Source organism: Mesoplodon bidens (genome assembly GCF_964165515.1).
Source record: "Mesoplodon bidens genome assembly, chromosome: 9".
Taxonomy (NCBI): Eukaryota; Metazoa; Chordata; class Mammalia; order Artiodactyla; family Ziphiidae; genus Mesoplodon; species Mesoplodon bidens.
The window spans coordinates 59,719,077-59,738,149 of NC_138166.1; the positions used below are offsets into that span (position 1 = coordinate 59,719,077).

The following is a 19,073-nucleotide window of genomic DNA, read 5'->3' on the forward strand; positions in this document are numbered from 1 at the left end:
TCTTTTCACTTCACCCTTAGTTCTTCTGGACTAATACTGTGCATGCTGCATGTGTTATTATAGGAATTATTTTTTATTGGGTCTTTTTACTTCTGCTTTATTTTCAAGGTGGTGATTTATTTAGACAGCATGTTCAAAAAGAGAAACCACCTAGTGCTCCCATGAATTTATTTCTCATTCATGTTAATTTTTATACAAGGAATATGAACAGAAAATTAGGAAATGCAGCTGAGCAAAACAAGAGAAAACTAGAAATTGCCTATGTTTTCACTATCAAGATTAGCAAATGTTAATAATTGGGTTTATAGCCTTGTAGATCATTTCTATGTATATGAATATTTATCTCTTCCTTAAAATGGGATCATATTTGTTAAATTGTTTTATAACCTGATTTGTTTTGTGCATAATGTAGCATGAATATTTTCCTATGTCATTAAGGAAAGATAAGAATAACAACAAAGATAGAGTTTACTACATGCTAGACAACCCATCCTATCTTCAAAACATTCTGTATGTTGGGTAGTAATATTACTCCCATTTTGTAAATTGAAAAACTGAAGCACAGAGAGGGGAGATAACTTGCCTGAGGTAACACAGCTAGTAAGTGACAGAGCTAGGTTTTGAACCTAGATAGTCTAGCTCTAGAGGCCGTGCTCTGGACCACAGAGCTCTGACCCATGCCATCATTTTCATGGCTATAGTAGATGGTAATTTATTTAACCCTTCCCTTCTTTCTGGGCTGTTAGATTCACTGTTATACACAAAGCAGCAATGAACACTTTGTTCAAACAATCATCTTTGTACACATGTTCAATTGCTGCTTTAGGCTGAATTCCCATGAATAGAATTGCTGAGTCAAAAAGTTTACACATTTTTTAAAGTTTGGATACATATTAGTCAACATTAAGCAATTTATTTTCTAAGCCTCTTTGACCTTTATAATTCATTGTTCCTTTCAAATAATGTATCACTGTCCATCTGGGTTCAATGGTAGTTTTTTCCTTAGAACATAGAGCTTCTCCTGTTCTACTTCCTCCTCCTTCCTTCTGCCTTATACCCATTTCTCTAAAATGTTTAACAAAATAATACCCTTCCCCAAAGCATTAATGCCTTTTGTTGTCAGCACTTCCTGTATCTTATATCTCCTGGACTTTAACTATTAGATGGGGTATGTGTATTAGTGGAATACTGTCCCACCATTTGACTTGATGTCAGTTTTTTTTTTAATTTTTACTTTATATTGGAGTATAGTTGATTTACAGTGTTGTGTTAGTTGCAGGTGTACAGCAAAGTGATTTAGTTATACATATACATATATCTATTCTTTTCCAGATTCTTCTCCCATATAGTTTATTACAAAGTATTGAGTACAGTTCCCTGTGCTATACAGTAGGTCCTTGTTGTTTATCTATTTTATATACAGTAGTGTGTATATGTTAATCCCAGCCTCCTAATTTATCCCCCCCCCCCGACCTTTCCCCTTTGGTAACACTAAGTTTGTTTTCTAAGTCTATGAGTATGTTTCTGTTTTGTAAATAAGCTCACTTGTATCATTTTATTAGATTCCACATATAAGTGGTATCATATGATATTTATTATTGCTTGCCTCATACGACTGATTTTCTTTCTTTTCTCTATTTTATTTTTTCTTCCGAGCGTCACAAGAATTGCAGTAACAAATCTGTTATACAGCTTTTTTCCTGGTGTTAGTCTCTGTAAAGTAGGATGGACTGCCTGGTAAGGATGACAGTGTGTCAGAGGCTGGAGGGCAGAGCTCCCTGCTCTGATCCCACCTCTGCCTCCCGCTTGTTTTATGACCTTGAGAAAGCCACTTCATCATTCTCATTTCATGTTCCTCATTTGCTAAATGAGGAAGGTGAACTAAATGATCTAGAAAACCTATTCCATGTTTAAAAAAAAAGATACGGTGTCAGGCTATCCAAGAGTAAAGCAGATTTTTAAAAACTACTGTGTGAAACTGGGACAAATGTGATGTTGGCAGGGCCGTGTTGGACGCAGCTAAAGTTCGTGTCAACACATTAAAAATGTTTTGTGCCTTGTCTCTTGGCCAAGGCCTCCCGACAGTGCGCTTTAGTGGCTCGTGAAACAAATCCCTAAGACCAAGGTAGTTATAGTTGTTCCACTGAAGCGTGACAAATGGCCTCTCACTTTGAATGCATTTATGAGAAAGAAAAACCTTCCATGACAACAGCAGTGGAACTTAGTTACAGGCTCCAGGTCTGGGGGCAAGAATGGAGATAATCACTGGCTGTGGCCAAGTGAGAGAAGACAAGAGCCTGAGCTCACCTGGGAAGAACCAGGACCAGGTGATATAACAGTGACAACAGCACAATGACAACATTAGTGGGGCTTCATGGAGAACTTGCTGTTTGCCAGGCCCAGTCCCAAGAACTTTATATATATATTATCTCATTTAATTGACACACTAACCCTAAGAGATCGGTTATGAGGTCGGTACATTTATTTTTCTGGTTTATAAAGATAAGTTTTGAGAGGCTTTTAAAAGAAGTTGAGTAACATGCTGCAAGTTATTCAGCCAATAGTTTTCAGAGGTAAGATATGAACCCTGAGAGTTTGTTCATTTATTTAATACATGCTGTTTGAATGTCTGTTATGTCAGGCACCCTTTTAAGGGCCGATGAGACCTAAGTGAATGAGGCAAAATTTCTGCTTGTATGGAGTTTGGCTAATAGTGGGATGAGCCCAGTAATAACGAGCCAACAAATCAATAAATAATTTCAGATGGTAATAAGTGCTGTGAAGGAGAGTGAGTGGGGTTGGGGGAAGGCTGCTTTACACAGGATTGGCAGGGGTGGCCCACGGGAGGTGACATTTGAGCTGAGCCCTGCATGACAGAGCAAGTCAGCCATGCAAAGCTCTATTGGAGGAGAGTTCTTACATGGAGGGTCCACAGGAGCAAAGGCCAGGGTCTCAGAAGAACTTGGCTTGTTCTAGGCAGAGAGAGAAGGCCAGTATGGTTGGATGATACATGAAAAGGGGGGAAGTGCCTGCAATGGAGTGAAGAGGAGGGCAGGAACCAGAGGACACAGGGCCTTGGAGGCCACAGTGTCATGTTTGTATTTTATTCCAAGTGCAGATGGGGGACATTGGAGGATTTTAAGCAAGGGAGCATTGTGATCTCCCGTCTCTGTGGATGGCTTTCTTCACCTCTATGTGACATTGCCAACCAGAAAGGGATAAGGTGTTTATGTGCAGGGAAGCCTAAATGAAAGTTTAAAGGTTAGGAGCCAGCATTTCAGATGAATAAAAATTCTAGGTTTTTCACAGAGCAAGACTGAGATGAACAGTGAGAGGCCATCTAATCCAAACTTCTGACTTTAGGTAAGAAGACCTTAGGAAATCCAAGTTGAGCATCTGAGCTATGTTTGAAAACCTGCATTAAGGAGACTATTTATTTTGGGGGTGGGGGGGAACTTCCCTGACTATGTAGAAAGCTGCACTCTAGGTTCTAAATATTCTTGACAACTTCTTGGTCTGGGGGTTGTACTTACCTTATAGAGTAAATCTCATCCGAAATACCCAGACAGCTTTGGATAGATGACATCTCAGGCAGGGATTCATACTTCCGTGCAGTCTGGCAGGGTGTGTGTGTGTGTGTGTGTGTGTGTGTGTGTGTGTGTGTGTGTGTGTGTGTGTGTGTGTGTGTGTGTGTGTGTGTGTGTGTGTGTGTGTGTGTGTGTGTGTGTGTGTGTGTGTGTGTGTGTGTGTGTGTGTGTGTGTGTGTGTGTGTGTGTGTGTGTGTGTGTGTGTGTGTGTGTGTGTGTGTATTGATCTTTATATTTGAAAAATATTTTTGAAGGTGTCATCCATATTTTAACTGGTTTTTCTGGTGAGATGGCATTGTATGGATGGTTCTAGAATTTTGTTGTAAACTCGGCAACATGATTTATTTTATTTGAATGTTATTATAAACAAACGCTCATCTTAACCCATTAAAATTGGTCTGTGTCACATATAAGATGAAATTAATTGCTTCTTTAGGTTAAAAGCTCACTATTACATTGTCTACTTTCACAAAAGTATTAAGAGCTTCACTTTTATTTAGCAAACTAGGTTTGAATAACAACATAAACCATTATTAATACACTGTATTTGTGTGTGTGCCTATGTGGCTGATTATCCATAGGTAGGTTCGTGACAATGCAAGCCTAAGAATCCAGATGCATTTGTATGAAACTATCTTAGGAGGTGTTTAGCTGCCTCTGTGATAGGATGGGCCCCAGAAAGCGAGTATGAATTGTGAAAGAACTTAATTTAAGCTACATAACTGTAATTGAGTAGGATTTGGGGAAGTTCACCACTCTTGAGTTACTTTTTATTTATAGTAAGTATATTTGTTTCTCAGGAGGGGAAAAATTCTCAAACCGTCTTACTGCATGAGATTGGAAAATTTCTGTTCCTTTGCATGAAAGTAGTATGTGACAGTAACGCAAGGACAAGAGCAGCATCAGGATGGGTGTGGGATGCCATAGGCGGGCAGGATGACAAAAACAGAGCTTCCTTATCAAAAAGCACTGAATTACACAACTCGTAAAGCTTCCCCAGCTTAACGTTCTATGAGTCGGGGAAAAGGATTTTTCCCTCTGGCTGTCTAAGCTAGAGTATGTTTTACCAAGACCTTAGCTATGAGCTCAGGAGGACTCTAATAACTCCGTCAAAATTATAAATTCAGCTGTCAGCACTGGGATTGTTGAGTTGACTGAACAAGCAGATTTTCTCCATTGTCTGCTTTCTAGATTGATGAATAACAATTGCGTCCTCTCCATTTTGTTGTAACTCTTTCAGTCTGACACTGATTGCTGAGAGGTTTTCTGGAAATTTCCTAAGTCCCACACTGGAGTAAATTCAAGGACATAATGCGATTCCAATTGAATCATCAGTGTCTCAGCTGTCACACCTAGGAGTTCAGTTGGTTGAGTTGTACCACTTCAACAGATTTAATATTACAGACTTGCCACTTTGTGTCTTGCCCTCAAGTCTTAATAAATGGGCTAAAGGTCTGACTGGAATCTGTGAGATAAATTATATGTTTATTATGCCAAGTTAAGTAAATACTGTTTGAAAGGATTACGGGAGAGTACAATCAAGTTAATTGCTTTAAAAATCTTTTTTGATTTACTGGGCTCTATGAAAATGGTTAAGCAATTGATTCTATCATGGTAAGCGACATGAAGAAAGTGGTGTTGGATCCACAAGGGTTGCCATATACACTTACCCCCTCATGCCTGGAACTGTCCCGTACATGAGCTGAGAGGCCCCTGGGACCAGAAGGCAAGTACTGCTGACAGACAGTTGTTCCTCCAGAGAAGACACAAGTTGACAGTTTGATGTTCAAGCTGACGGATTGATTTCTTTCTTTTTATTCTAGATGCTGAAGAATACCAGCCTCCAATATGGAAATCCTACTGTGAGTATCTAAAATCAGAATCTCCTCAGAAGTCTTTAGTCGGCCTGCCTTTTGAACAATTTTTGCTGTTGATTTAGTGCACACAAACTCTTGCATCACAGCACTGCAAACCCAAATCTCTCTCTGCTAAGGAGAGATATTGGTCAGAGAGAACTGGAAGAGCCCTGTCCCCTGGCCAGGACCTCGGAGAGCCAGCTGCCTGTGACCCGCTTAGGGAAATGCTTAGGGAAGAAAAAGGTGGACGTTCTGACTCTCTACCTTTCTTTGGGACTTTCCTTGTCTTCCTTCCTCCCTTCTTTCCATCCTTCCTTTCCTCTTCCTTCCTTCCTCACAGTTGGTCAGCAAGGGTACGTGTGTTGACTTCCATGAATTATGTTCTTGGCTATTCATCTTAAAGCTGTAATATCAAATGACGTTTACCACAGAAAAATTAACAGATAGCAGTGGATAATATTTGGTCACTAAGGGTGACTCCTTAGAAACAGAGATCATTATCTGATCATCGATCATCAATCCATCTCCCCTCATGAAGGTGGGCACTTGTCATCACCTCAACAAGCTAGTTTTCTCTTTCCTTAGTATCATCCACCTGACTAAGTCATTCTCCAGTGACAGAGGGGAGGAGTGTGGTGTGGGGAGCCCACTGTGCTGAGAGCCAGGGGAACAGGCTCTCTCATTCAGGCTCTGCTTCTAGACAGCAATAATAAGAATCATTATTTCTATCATTATTGATGTTGCCCTTGTTTCTACTTCCTGTTGAGACCTGCAGTGTGCCAGCCACCATGCTAGCTCTGTGCCTGAAGTCGCAAATCGCACCACAGCCCTAAGCGACCAGTACCACTCTTATCCCTGTTTCACATACAAAGAAACCACAGCTCAGAGGGGTTCAGTAACTTGGCAGAGGTTTTATGAGAAACCTTGGAGTGGCATTCAGAGTGGAACCCAGAAGCAAGCCAGACTCACAGCCTGCAAGTTGCCAATCTTCTTTTCTTTCTACTTAAAATTGTATACATAAGTATATAGATAAGTATGTACATACACACAGACACACACACACGCATATACCTGTGTATGTATGTATTTGTTACAAAAGCAATATAAAGCTACATAAAAGACAAACGTTAGAGAAATACATAAAGCTGAGAGCAAAAACTTCCCATAGGCCACATACCAGCTCTCACCCCATATTCCACTCCTCTTTTCCAATCACTGACCCTGTCAATTTTGGAAAGCATATCTTTCCAAGTGTTTAAAATACACATGCCTAATAGTTTGTTGTTGTTCCCTTTTGTAAAATGGGTTTATACTGTACCCGGTGTCCTTCAACTTGCTTGTTTCACTTCACAAATACCTTGTTTTTATCTTCCTATGTCAGCATATAGAGAGGCACCTCATTCTTTTTTACATGAGTCTGTTCTTCCATCTGTGAAATAAAGGGGTTGTGCTGGGTCTCTAAGGGCCCTTCCAATCTAATGTTATGCATTCTGATCTTCTGTTTTAAAAGGCAATGCTAATGACTAAGTCATTGGATGTTTTTGTTTGTTTGTTTCCTAATGGAGTGTGAAGCGCTCTGACAGTCAATCAACAAAATCTCTGTAGTGAGAGGTATTGGGGGTCCCGTGGCTCACTGTTCCTTGCACACTGCCTTACACACAGCCTTGTGTACGTTAACTGCGCAATAAATATTTGTTGAGTGAAATGCCACCGCAGAGAGGTTTACTGAAGCGAGAAGATGGCACTGGCTCAAATACACTTCGCTTTTTGCTAAGAGACCTTGGGCCACCCAGTGTATCTCTTCAAAGCACCTTTACGTCCTAAGGAAGCCAGAAAAGGTGTTGTTAATTACATGTTCCAATATCAATTTTACCAGAGTATGTTGGTTTTAAGTTTGAGTTCTTGATCTAAGCAAGTTGTGTGTGCGCGTGTGTTTAATTTGCTCTAGGATCATAAAACTTTAGATGCAGAAGGGATAGTTGAGGCCATTTAATACAAACCTAATGACATATATGAAGTTCCCCTTTATTACACTCAACTAATAGTCATCCAGGCAGTATTTGAGGGTCTCTAGTGATGCAAAACTCTACAACTGAAGGGAGTATGCCAACAGCAGGGCCATTCACAGCGTCAAAAACAGGTTGATCGAAGATCCACAGGGTACTACTGAGAAAGCACTCTCTTTTGGTTGTCCTGAGTCCATTAATTCTTTGAGTTAGGGTGTTGGACTATTATAAACTCATCTAACAATATCATTACCAAGCTCATGCTACTCCCTCTTATTCCCAAGTTGATCATCTACTCATTTGGTCTTTCAGCAGACATACATTATAAGCATTAGGATAAGCTTTAGGAATCAACAGTAGCTAAAATGTGGCCCATACTTTCCTCCAGTTTACAGTCGAGAAAGGGAGACAGATGTAACCAATTAACATGCAAATGGACTGAAGCAACAACATACTGCTCTTCTACCTCCTGGGATTAGAGAAGACTTTATAAAAGAGGTTAAATTTGCATGTGGGTCTTGAAGGATAAATAAGGAGAAGAAATCTGAGGGCCTTGAAGAACTTCATGAGATACATGTTAATATCCAAGTATGTTAAAACAATAGCATTTTCCTTATCTGAAAATCCAACAATCCTTTCAGAATATGAAATTTGTTTGGTTTTAAATAACCTGTTGGTAGACCCATTCTGAACCTCAGGAATCACCAAGTTGTTTCTCTTTGAAATACTCACAAACCATCCTTTCAGAGATTAATTTTACATGTTGATGTCAGACTCCTTAACGTATCATCTATGGAATCCATACTTTCCCATCACACACTTAATTTTCTAGCTCTGGCATTTACTTGGTACTTTGAAATTTCTCATACATTTACCAGATGCAGTTCATTTTTGCCATATTATAGGGCTTGGTTTGAAAACTGATTATTTACGATGATTATAGGAGTATATAGGTATGTCTTTGCTTTCACCCACCACCTATTGTTGGCTGTTAATATTGACTTATTTGATATCAGATTCTTATTATGAAGCTTTAGTCCCAATTATAACGTTATTCCTAAAAGAAAATTAGGGCCTCATAATGACCCACTTTAAGAAGCTGTTTTTAAATTTTAATGCTAATTGCAATGCTCTTAGGTGCAAGTAACAGAGTATTTCTCTCAAGCGCATTGATTGACATAAGCAAAAAGTCTAGAGGCACTGGCTTCAGGCATGACTTGGTCCAGCAACTCAAACGACATTACTAGAACCCAATGTGTACCTCTTCCTTTCTTGGCTCTGCTTTCCTAGGTTTGTCTCCACTGTTAGTAGGCTTTTCTCTTGTAACCCCCAGAGAGCTACCAATAGCATCAGGGCTACCACATCCACATTTAAGAGCGACAGGCAGAAGGACAGTCTACTGCAAGCAAAAGTCTTAGAATTGAGTCTCAGCCCTATTTGACATGGGTTCCCAACCCTAACTCCATCACTGTGGTCAGAGAGTTGAGATAGACTAACTGCCCTAAACCCATCAGGGCTCACCACTGGAACTCAGGAGGGATTACATAGGAGTGACTGGAAACTTTGGAGTACCGTTAAAATGGGGAAGATGGAAATGGATGCCTAGAAGGCAACCAATGAATGTCTGATTTAGAAATTTAGAAGAATAAGGAACCTTAGAAATCAGCTCTCTAAATATTTTCTATAAAGTAGATTGCTTATTAATTTATTCATTCATTCATTCATTCATTCAACAAATGCATATTAAGTCTTTGCCTTTAGACCAGGCAGTGTGCTTTGAGCTGTGGGACCGGAAGGATGGATAAGACTCCATCTTGACTCAGAGAACAATGATGCCACGCGAAGTCCCTTAAGTTCCTGCCTTTCCTGCTCCCCTTTCTTTCTTAGAAGCTAATGCTACCACCTCCTGAGCTGATTATCTGGCAAGAATAATCTTGTCCCACAGTATCATATATCTACATCTAGTCCTTAATACTCAAGACCAAACCCCAAAACATTGCTGAAATCACTGAGAAGTATGTGGTTTCAATTCTTTAAAAAAAAGCTATTTTCAACTTTACTTTAAAAATAAAGTAAAGCCACATTCTAAACTTTAAGCCAGAACTATGAACTAAGCAGCTGAGTTTAAAAGCCAACCACCATGGATATACTCTGAAAGATTTTATTGTTTAAGAGGCCAAGTGCCAATTAAGCAGCAGATGCTGTGGCCAACATCTCTCCCCAGAGACTCTCCTGGGCAGCAGGTCAGGCAGTCACAGCTTGTGCCTGTTTTTCTAAAGAGGAGTTTAGAACCTCAGAATTCTGATCCATAGGCCCCCTGCATCAGAGTCACCTGGGGAGAATAGTTATTATAACTATTATTATTAATAAATATTATTTATTAATAGATATTATTATTAATAACCTCAGCCTGACGCCAGATTTCTGAATCGGAAGAGTGGGGGGATCTGCAATTTATCACACCCCACAGGTGCTTCTTATACACACTTAGGCCTGAGACCCCCTGGTTCAAGTCTACACAGCTTCATCCTCAGGCTTTTCACTGTGCCATGGGACAAGAGGAGAACTCCATCCCCAGTAAGACTGGACATTCTGTTAGCAAGACAAGGCCTGCACACAGTTGCCTGGAAGTGGGGCTGAGCCAAGAGGCCATTGAAAGCCCCTGCTATTTCTAACTCACACCTGTGAGTTTTTTTCCCATGAACACTGGGAAGACATGGGCAGTGAGCGGGGTGGTCCTGGGTCAGTGTCACATCCAAGTGGCCAGGTTCAGCTCCTGAATCCACATGCCCTCTTAAGTGATAAGTGGCTGTTAGAGGACATCCCTGCAGGGTCTTTTAGGAGCTGACGGGTTTGGACTGCGCTTAGCATCACCGAGGCCAGGGCTTTCACTCGGCCTCCATGGGGAGTGGGTTGATTGTGTTACCAGAGGATGTGCCGAGTTTTCTTACTGAAGAAAAAAATAAAACACCCTCTCAGTGAGCTCTTTTTTTTTTTTTCAGTCATTTTTAAAATATTTATTTATTTATTTATTTATTTATTTATTTATTTTTGGTTTTGGCTGCTTTGGGTCTTCGTTGCTGTGTTCAGACTTTCTCTAGTTGTGGTGAGTGGGGGCTACTCTTCGTTGTGGTGCACGGGCTTCCCACTGTGGTGGCTTCCCTTGTGGAGCACGGGCTCTAGGCGCACAGGCTTCAGTAGTTGTGGCACACGGGCTCCGTAGTTGTGGCTCGCGGGCTCTAGAGTGCAGGCTCAGTAGTTGTGGCACACGGGCTTAGTTGCTCCGTGGCATGTGGAACCTTCCCAGACCAGGGCTCAAACCTGTGTCCCCTGCATTGGCAGGCGGATTCTTTTTTTTTTTTTTTTTTTTTAGTTTCTGCTTTATAACAAAGTGAATCAGTCATACATATACATCTGTTCCCACATCCCTTCCCTCATGCATCTCCCTCCCTCCCACCCTCCCCATCCCACCCCTCCAGGCGGTCACAAAGCACCGAGCTGATCTCCCTGTGCTCTGCGGCTGCTTCCCACTATCTATCTACCTTACGTTTCGTACTGTATATATGTCCATGCCTCTCTTTTGCTTTGTCACAGCTTACTCTTCCCCCTCCCCATATCCTCAAGTCCATTCTCAAGTAGGTCTGTGTCTTTATTCCCGTTTTAGCCCTAGGTTCTTCATGACATTTTTTTTTAAATTCCATATATATGTGTTAGCATACGGTATTTGTCTTTCTCTTTCTGACTTACTTCACTCTGTATGACACACTCTAGGTCTATCCACCTCATTACAAATAGCTCAGTATCGTTTCTTTTTATGGCTGAGTAATATTCCATTGTATATATGTGCCACATCTTCTTTATCCATTCATCCGATGATGGACACTTAGGTTGTTTCCAGCTTCGGGCTATTGTGAATAGAGCTGCAATGAACATTTTGGTACATGTCTCTTTTTGAATTATGGTTTTCTCAGGGTATACGCCTAGTAGTGGGATTGCTGGGTCATATGGTAGTTCTATTTGTAGTTTTTTAAGGAACCTCCATACCGTTCTCCATAGTGGCTGTACCAATTCACATTCCCACCAGCAGTGCAAGAGTGTTCCCTTTTCTCCACACCCTCTCCAGCATTTATTGTTTCTAGATTTCTTGATGATGGCCATTCTGACTGGTGTGAGATGATATCTCATTGTAGTTTTGATTTGCATTTCTCTAATGATTAATGATGTTGAGCATTCTTTCATGTGTTTGTTGGCAGTCTGTATATCTTCTTTGGAGAAATGCCTATTTAAGTCTTCTGCCCATTTTTGGATTGGGTTGTTTGTTTTTTGCTATTGAGCTGCATGAGCTGTTTATAAATTTTGGAGATTAATCCTTTGTCAGTTGCTTCATTTGCAAATATTTTCTCCCATTCTGAGGGTTGTCTTTTGGTCTTGTTTATGGTTTCCTTTGCTGTGCAAAAGCTTTGAAGTTTCATTAGGTCCCATGTGTTTATCTTTGTTTTTATTTCCATTTCTCTAGGAGGTGGGTCCAAAAGGATCTTGCTGTGATTTATGTCATAGAGTGTTCTGCCTATGTTTTCCTCTAAGAGTTTGATAGTGTCTGGCCTTACATTTAGGTCTTTAATCCATTTTGAGCTTATTTTTGTGTATGGTGTTAGGGAGTGATCTAATCTCATACTTTTACATGTCCCTGTCCAGTTTTCCCAGCACCACTTATTGAAGAGGCTGTCCTTTCTCCACTGTACATTCCTGCCTCCTTTATCAAAGAAAAGGTGACCATATGTGCGTGGGTTTATCTCTGGGCTTTCTATCCTGTTCCATTGATCTATCTTTCTGTTTTTGTGCCAGTACCACACTGTCTTGATTACTGTAGCTTTGTAGTATAGTCTGAAGTCAGGGAGCCTGATTCCTCCAGCTCCGTTTTTCGTTCTCAAGATTGCTTTGGCTATTCAGGGTCTTTTGTTTTTCCAAACAAATTTTGAAATTTTTTGTTCTAGTTCTGTGAAAAATGCCAGTGGTAGTTTGATAGGGATTGCATTGAATCTGTAGATTGCTTTGGGTAGTTGAGTCATTTTCACAATATTGATTCTTCCAATCCAGGAGCATGGTATATCTCTCCATCTATTTGTATCATCTTTAATTTCTTTCATCAGTGTCTTATAATTTTCTGCATACAGGTCTTTTGTCTCCTTAGGTAGGTTTATTCCTAGGTATTTTATTCTTTTTGTTACAGTGGTAAATGGGAGTGTTTTCTTGATTTCATTTTCAGATTTTTAATCATTAGTGTACAGGAATGCCAGAGATTTCTGTGCATTAGTTTTGTATCCTGCTACTTTACCAAATTCATTGATTAGCTCTAGTAGTTTTCTGGTAGCATCTTTAGGATTCTCTATGTATAGTATCATGTCATCTGCAAACAGTGACAACTTTACTTCTTCTTTTCCAATTTGGATTCCTTTTATTTCCTTTTCTTCTCTGATTGCTGTGGCTAAAACTTCCAAAACTAAGTTGAATAAGAGTGGTGAGAGTGGAAGGAACAGCCTTGTCTTGTTCCTGATCTTAGTGGAAATGGTTTCAGTTTTTCACCATTGAGGACAATGTTGGCTGTGGGTTTGTCATATATGGCCTTTATTATGTTGAGGAAAGTTCCCTCTCTGCCTACTTTCTGCAGGGTTTTTATCATAAATGGGTGTTGAATTTTGTCGAAAGCTTTCTCTGCATCTATTGAGATGATCATATGGTTTTTCTCCTTCAATTTGTTAATATGGTGTATCACATTGATTGATTTGTGTATATTGAAGAATCCTTGCATTCCTGGAATAAACCCCACGTGATCATGGTGTATGATCCTTTTAATGTGCTGTTGGATTCTGTTTGCTAGTATTTTGTTGAGGATTTTTGCATCTATGTTCATCAGTGATATTGGCCTGTAGTTTTCTTTCTTTGTGACATCCTGCCTGGTTTTGGTATCAAGGTGATGGTGGCCTCGTAGAATGAGTTTGAGAGTGTTCCTTCCTCTGAAATTGTTTGGAAGAGTTTGAGAAGGATGGGTGTTAGCTCTTCTCTAAATGTTTGATAGAATTCGCCTGTGAAGCCATCTGGTCCTGGGCTTTTGTTTGATGGAAGATTTTTTTTTTTTTTTTTTTTTTTTTTTTTTTCAAATGCATCAGTCGGTACTTCATTCCATTTTATTGCTGAGCATTGTTCTGTTGTATGGATGTCCACCTTTTGTTTTTTTTTTTTTTTTTTTTTTTTTTTTTCCATTTTTTTTTAAGTTTATTTATTCATTTTTTTAATTAGTTTCTGCTTTATAACAAAGTGAATCAGTCATACATATACATCTGTTCCCACATCCCTTCCCTCATGCATCTCCCTCCCTCCCACCCTCCCCATCCCACCCCTCCAGGCGGTCACAAAGCACCGAGCTGATCTCCCTGTGCTCTGCGGCTGCTTCCCACTATCTATCTACCTGACGTTTGGTAGTGTATACACGTCCATGCCTCTCTTTCGCCTTGTCACAGCCCACCCTTCCCCCTCCCCATATCCTCAAGTCCATTCTCAAGTAGGTCTGCGTCTTCATTCCCGTTTTGCCCCTAGGTTCTTCATGACATTTTTTTTTTAAATTCCGTATATATGTGTTAGCATACGGTATTTGTCTTTCTCTTTCTGACTAACTTCACTCTGTATGACAGACTCTAGGTCTATCCACCTCATTACAAATAGCTCAGTTTCGTTTCTTTTTATGGCTGAGTAATATTCCATTGTATATATGTGCCACATCTTCTTTATCCATTCATCCGATGATGGACACTTAGGTTGTTTCCAGCTCCGGGCTATTGTGAATAGAGCTGCAATGAACATTTTGGTACATGTCTCTTTATGAATTATGGTTTTCTCAGGGTATATGCCCAGTAGTGGGATTGCTGGGTCATATGGTAGTTCTATTTGTAGTTTTTTAAGGAACCTCCATACCGTTCTCCATAGTGGCTGTACCAATTCACATTCCCACCAGCAGTGCAAGAGTGTTCCCTTTTCTCCACACCCTCTCCAGCATTTATTGTTTCTAGATTTCTCTTTTTTTTTTTTTTAATTAGTTTCTGCTTTATAACAAAGTGAATCAGTCATACATATACATCTGTTCCCACATCCCTTCCCTCATGCATCTCCCTCCCTCCCACCCTTCCCATCCCACCCCTCCAGGCGGTCACAAAGCACCGAGCTGATCTCCCTGTGCTCTGCGGCTGCTTCCCACTATCTATCTACCTTACGTTTGGTAGTGTATATATGTCCATGCCTCTCTTTCGCTTTGTCACAGCTTACCCTTCCCCCTCCCCATATCCTCAAGTCCATTCTCAAGTAGGTCTGTGTCTTTATTCTCGTTTTGCCCCTAGGTTCTTCATGACATTTTTTTTTTAAATTCCGTATATATGTGTTAGCATACGGTATTTGTCTTTCTCTTTCTGACTAACTTCACTCTGTATGACAGACTCTAGGTCTATCCACCTCATTACAAATAGCTCAGTTTCGTTTCTTTTTATGGCTGAGTAATATTCCATTGTATATATGTGCCACATCTTCTTTATCCATTCATCCGATGATGGACACTTAGGTTGTTTCCAGCTCCGGGCTATTGTGAATAGAGCTGCAATGAACATTTTGGTACATGTCTCTTTTGGAATTATGGTTTTCTCAGGGTATATGCCCAGTAGTGGGATTGCTGGGTCATATGGTAGTTCTATTTGTAGTTTTTTAAGGAACCTCCATACCGTTCTCCATAGTGGCTGTACCAATTCACATTCCCACCAGCAGTGCAAGAGTGTTCCCTTTTCTCCACACCCTCTCCAGCATTTATTGTTTCTAGATTCCTTGATGATGGCCATTCTGACTGGTGTGAGATGATATCTCATTGTAGTTTTGATTTGCATTTCTCTAATGATTAATGATGTTGAGCATTCTTTCATGTGTTTGTTGGCAGTCTGTATATCTTCTTTGGAGAAATGCCTATTTAAGTCTTCTGCCCATTTTTGGATTGGGTTGTCTGTTTTTTTGCTATTGAGCTGCATGAGCTGTTTATAAATTTTGGAGATTAATCCTTTGTCAGTTGCTTCATTTGCAAATATTTTCTCCCATTCTGAGGGTTGTCTTTTGGTCTTGTTTATGGTTTCCTTTGCTGTGCAAAAGCTTTGAAGTTTCATTAGGTCCCATGTGTTTATCTTTGTTTTTATTTCCATTTCTCTAGGAGGTGGGTCCAAAAGGATCTTGCTGTGATTTATGTCATAGAGTGTTCTACCTATGTTTTCCTCTAAGAGTTTGATAGTTTCTGGCCTTACATTTAAGTCTTTAATCCATTTTGAGCTTATTTTTGTGTATGGTGCTAGGGAGTGATCTAATCTCAAACTTTTACATGTCCCTGTCCAGTTTTCCCAGCACCACTTATTGAAGAGGCTGTCCTTTCTCCACTGTACATTCCTGCCTCCTTTATCAAAGATAAGTTGGCCATATGTGCGTGGGTTTATCTCTGGGCTTTCTATCCTGATCCACTGATCTATCTTTCTGTTTTTATGCCAGTACCAGACTGTCTTAATTACTGTAGCTTTGTAGTATAGTCTGAAGTCAGGGAGCCTGATTCCTCCAGCTCCGTTTTTCGTTCTCAAGATTGCTTTAGCTATTCGGGGCCTTTTGTTTTTCCAAACAAATTTTGAAATTTTTTGTTCTAGTTCTGTGAAAAATGCCATTGGTAGTTTGATAGGGATTGCATTGAATCTGTAGATTGCTTTCGGTAGTAGAGTCATTTTCACAATATTGATTCTTCCAATCCAGGAGCATGGTATATCTCTCCATCTATTTGTATCATCTTTAATTTCTTTCATCAGTGTCTTATAGTTTTCTGCATACAGGTCTTTTGTCTCCTTAGGTAGGTTTATTCCTAGATATTTTATTCTTTTTGTTGCGATGGTAAATGGGAGTGTTTTCTTGATTTCATTTTCAGATTTTTCATCATTAGTGTATAGGAATGCCAGAGATTTCTGTACATTAATTTTATATCCTGCTACTTTACCAAATTCATTGATTAGCTCTAGTAGTTTTTCGGTAGCATCTTTAGGATTCTCTATGTATAGTATCATGTCATCTGCAAACAGTGACAGCTTTACTTCTTCTTTTCCAATTTGGATTCCTTTTATTTCCTTTTCTTCTCTGATTGCTGTGGCTAAAACTTCCAAAACTATGTTGAATAAGAGTGGTGAGAGTGGGCAGCCTTGTCTTGTTCCTGATCTTAGTGGAAATGGTTTCAGTTTTTCACCATTGAGGACAATGTTGGCTGTGGGTTTGTCATATATGGCCTTTATTATGTTGAGGAAAGATCCCTCTATACCTACTTTCTGCAGGGTTTTTATCATAAATGGGTGTTGAATTTTGTCGAAAGCTTTCTCTGCATCTATTGAGATGATCATATGGTTTTTCTCCTTCAACTTGTTAATATGGTGTATTACATTGATTGATTTGCGTATATTGAAGAATCCTTGCATTCCTGGGATAAACCCCACTTGATCATGGTGTATGATCCTTTTAATGTGCTCTTGGATTCTGTTTGCTAGTATTTTGTTGAGGATTTTTGCATCTATGTTCATCAGTGATATTGGCCTGTAGTTTTCTTTCTTTGTGACATCCTTGCCTGGTTTTGGTATCAAGGTGATGTCGGCCTCGTAGAATGAGTTTGGGAGTGTTCCTCCCTCTGCTATATTTTGGAAGAGTTTGAGAAGGATAGGTGTTAGCTCTTCTCTAAATGTTTGATAGAATTCACCTGTGAAGCCATCTGGTCCTGGGCTTTTGTTTGATGGAAGATTTTTAATCACAGTTTCAATTTCAGTGCTTGTGATTGGTCTATTCATATTTTCTATTTCTTCCTGAGTCAGTCTTGGCAGGTTGTGCATTTCTAAGAATGTGTCCATTTCTTCCAGGTTGTCCATTTTATTGGAATAGAGTTGCTTATAGTAATCTCTCATAATCTTTTGTATTTCTGCAGTGTCAGTTGTTACTTCTCCTTTTTCATTTCTAATTCTATTGATTTGAGTCTTCTCCCTTTTTTTCTTGATGAGTCTGGCTAATGGTTTGTCAATTTTGTTTATCTTCTCAAAGAACCAGCTTTTAGTTTGGTTGATCTTTGCTATCGTTTCCTTCATTTCTTTTTCATTTATTTCTGATCTGATCTTTATGATTTCTTTCCTTCTGCTAGCTTTGGGGTATTTTTGTTCTTCTTTCTCTAATTGCTTTAGGTGCAGGGTCAGGTTGTTTACTCGAAATGCTTCCTGTTTCTTAAGGTGGGATTGTATTGCTATAAACTTCCCCCTTAGAACTGCTTTTGCTGCGTCCCATAGGTTTTGGGTCGTCGTGTCTCCATTGTCATTTGTTTCTAGGTATTTTTTAATTTCCTCTTTGATTTCTTCAGTGATCACTTCGTTATTGAGTAGTGTATTGTTTAGCCTCCATGTGTTTGTATTTTTTACACATCTTTTCCTGTAATTGATGTCTAGTCTCATAGCATTGTGGTCGGAGAAGATACTTGATACAATTTCAATTTTCTTAAAATTACCAAGGCTTGATTTGTGACCCAAGATATGATCTATCCTGGAGAATGTTCCATGAGCACTTGAGAAAAATGTGTGTTCTCTTGTTTTTGGATGGAATGTCCTATAAATATCAATTAAGTCCATCTTGTTTAATATATCATTTAAAGCTTGTGTTTCCTTATTTATTTTCATTTTGGATGATCTGTCCATTGGTGAAAGTGGGGTGTTAAAGTCCCCTACTATGATTGTGTTACTGTCGATTTCCCCTTTTATGGCTGTTAGTATTTGCCTTATGTATTGAGGTGCTCCTATGTTGGGTGCATAAATATTTACAATTGTTATATCTTTTTCTTGGATCTATCCCTTGATCATTATGTAGTGTCCTTCTTTGTCTCTTCTAATAGTCTTTATTTTAAAGTCTATTTTGTCTGATATAAGAATTGCTACTCCAGCTTTCTTTTGATTTCCATTTGCATGGAATATCTTTTTCCATCCCCTTACTTTCAATCTGTATGTGTCTCTAGGTCTGAAGTGGGTCTCTTGTAGACAGCATATATATGGGTCTTGTTTTTGTATCCATTCAGCCAATCTGTGTCTTTTGGTGGGAGCATTTAGTCCATTTACATTTAAGGTAATTATTGGTATGTATGTTCCTATTCCCATTTCCTTAATTGCTTTGGGTTCGTTATTGTAGGTATATTCCTTCTGTTGTGTTTCTTGCCTAGAGAAGTTCCTTTAGCATTTGTTGTAAAGCTGGTTTGGTGGTGCTGAACTCTCTCAGCTTTTGCTTGTCTGTAAACGTTTTAATTTCTCCATCAAATCTGAATGAGATCCTTGCTGGGTAGAGTAATCTTGGTTGCAGGTTTTTCTCCTTCATCACTTTAATTATGTCCTGCCACTCCCTTCTGGCTTGTAGAGTTTCTGCTGAGAGATCAACTGTTAACCTGATGGGGATTCCCTTGTGTGTTATTTGTTGTTTTTCCCTTGCTGCTTTTAATATGATTTCATTGTGTTTAATTTTTGACAGTTTGATTAATATGTGTCTTGGTGTATTTCTCC

General features: G+C 39.5%; 1 protein-coding gene across 1 annotated transcript in view; it reads left to right on the forward strand.

The window, feature by feature from the left end:
* The window catches only part of CHN2 (chimerin 2), a 346,590-nt gene that overhangs the window by 156,347 nt on the left and 171,170 nt on the right, over positions 1-19,073 (forward strand). The window contains exon 2 of the mRNA XM_081243907.1: positions 5,411-5,449. Within this exon, the coding sequence (XP_081100033.1) occupies positions 5,411-5,449 (39 nt within the window). The remainder of the gene's footprint in view (positions 1-5,410; positions 5,450-19,073) is intronic.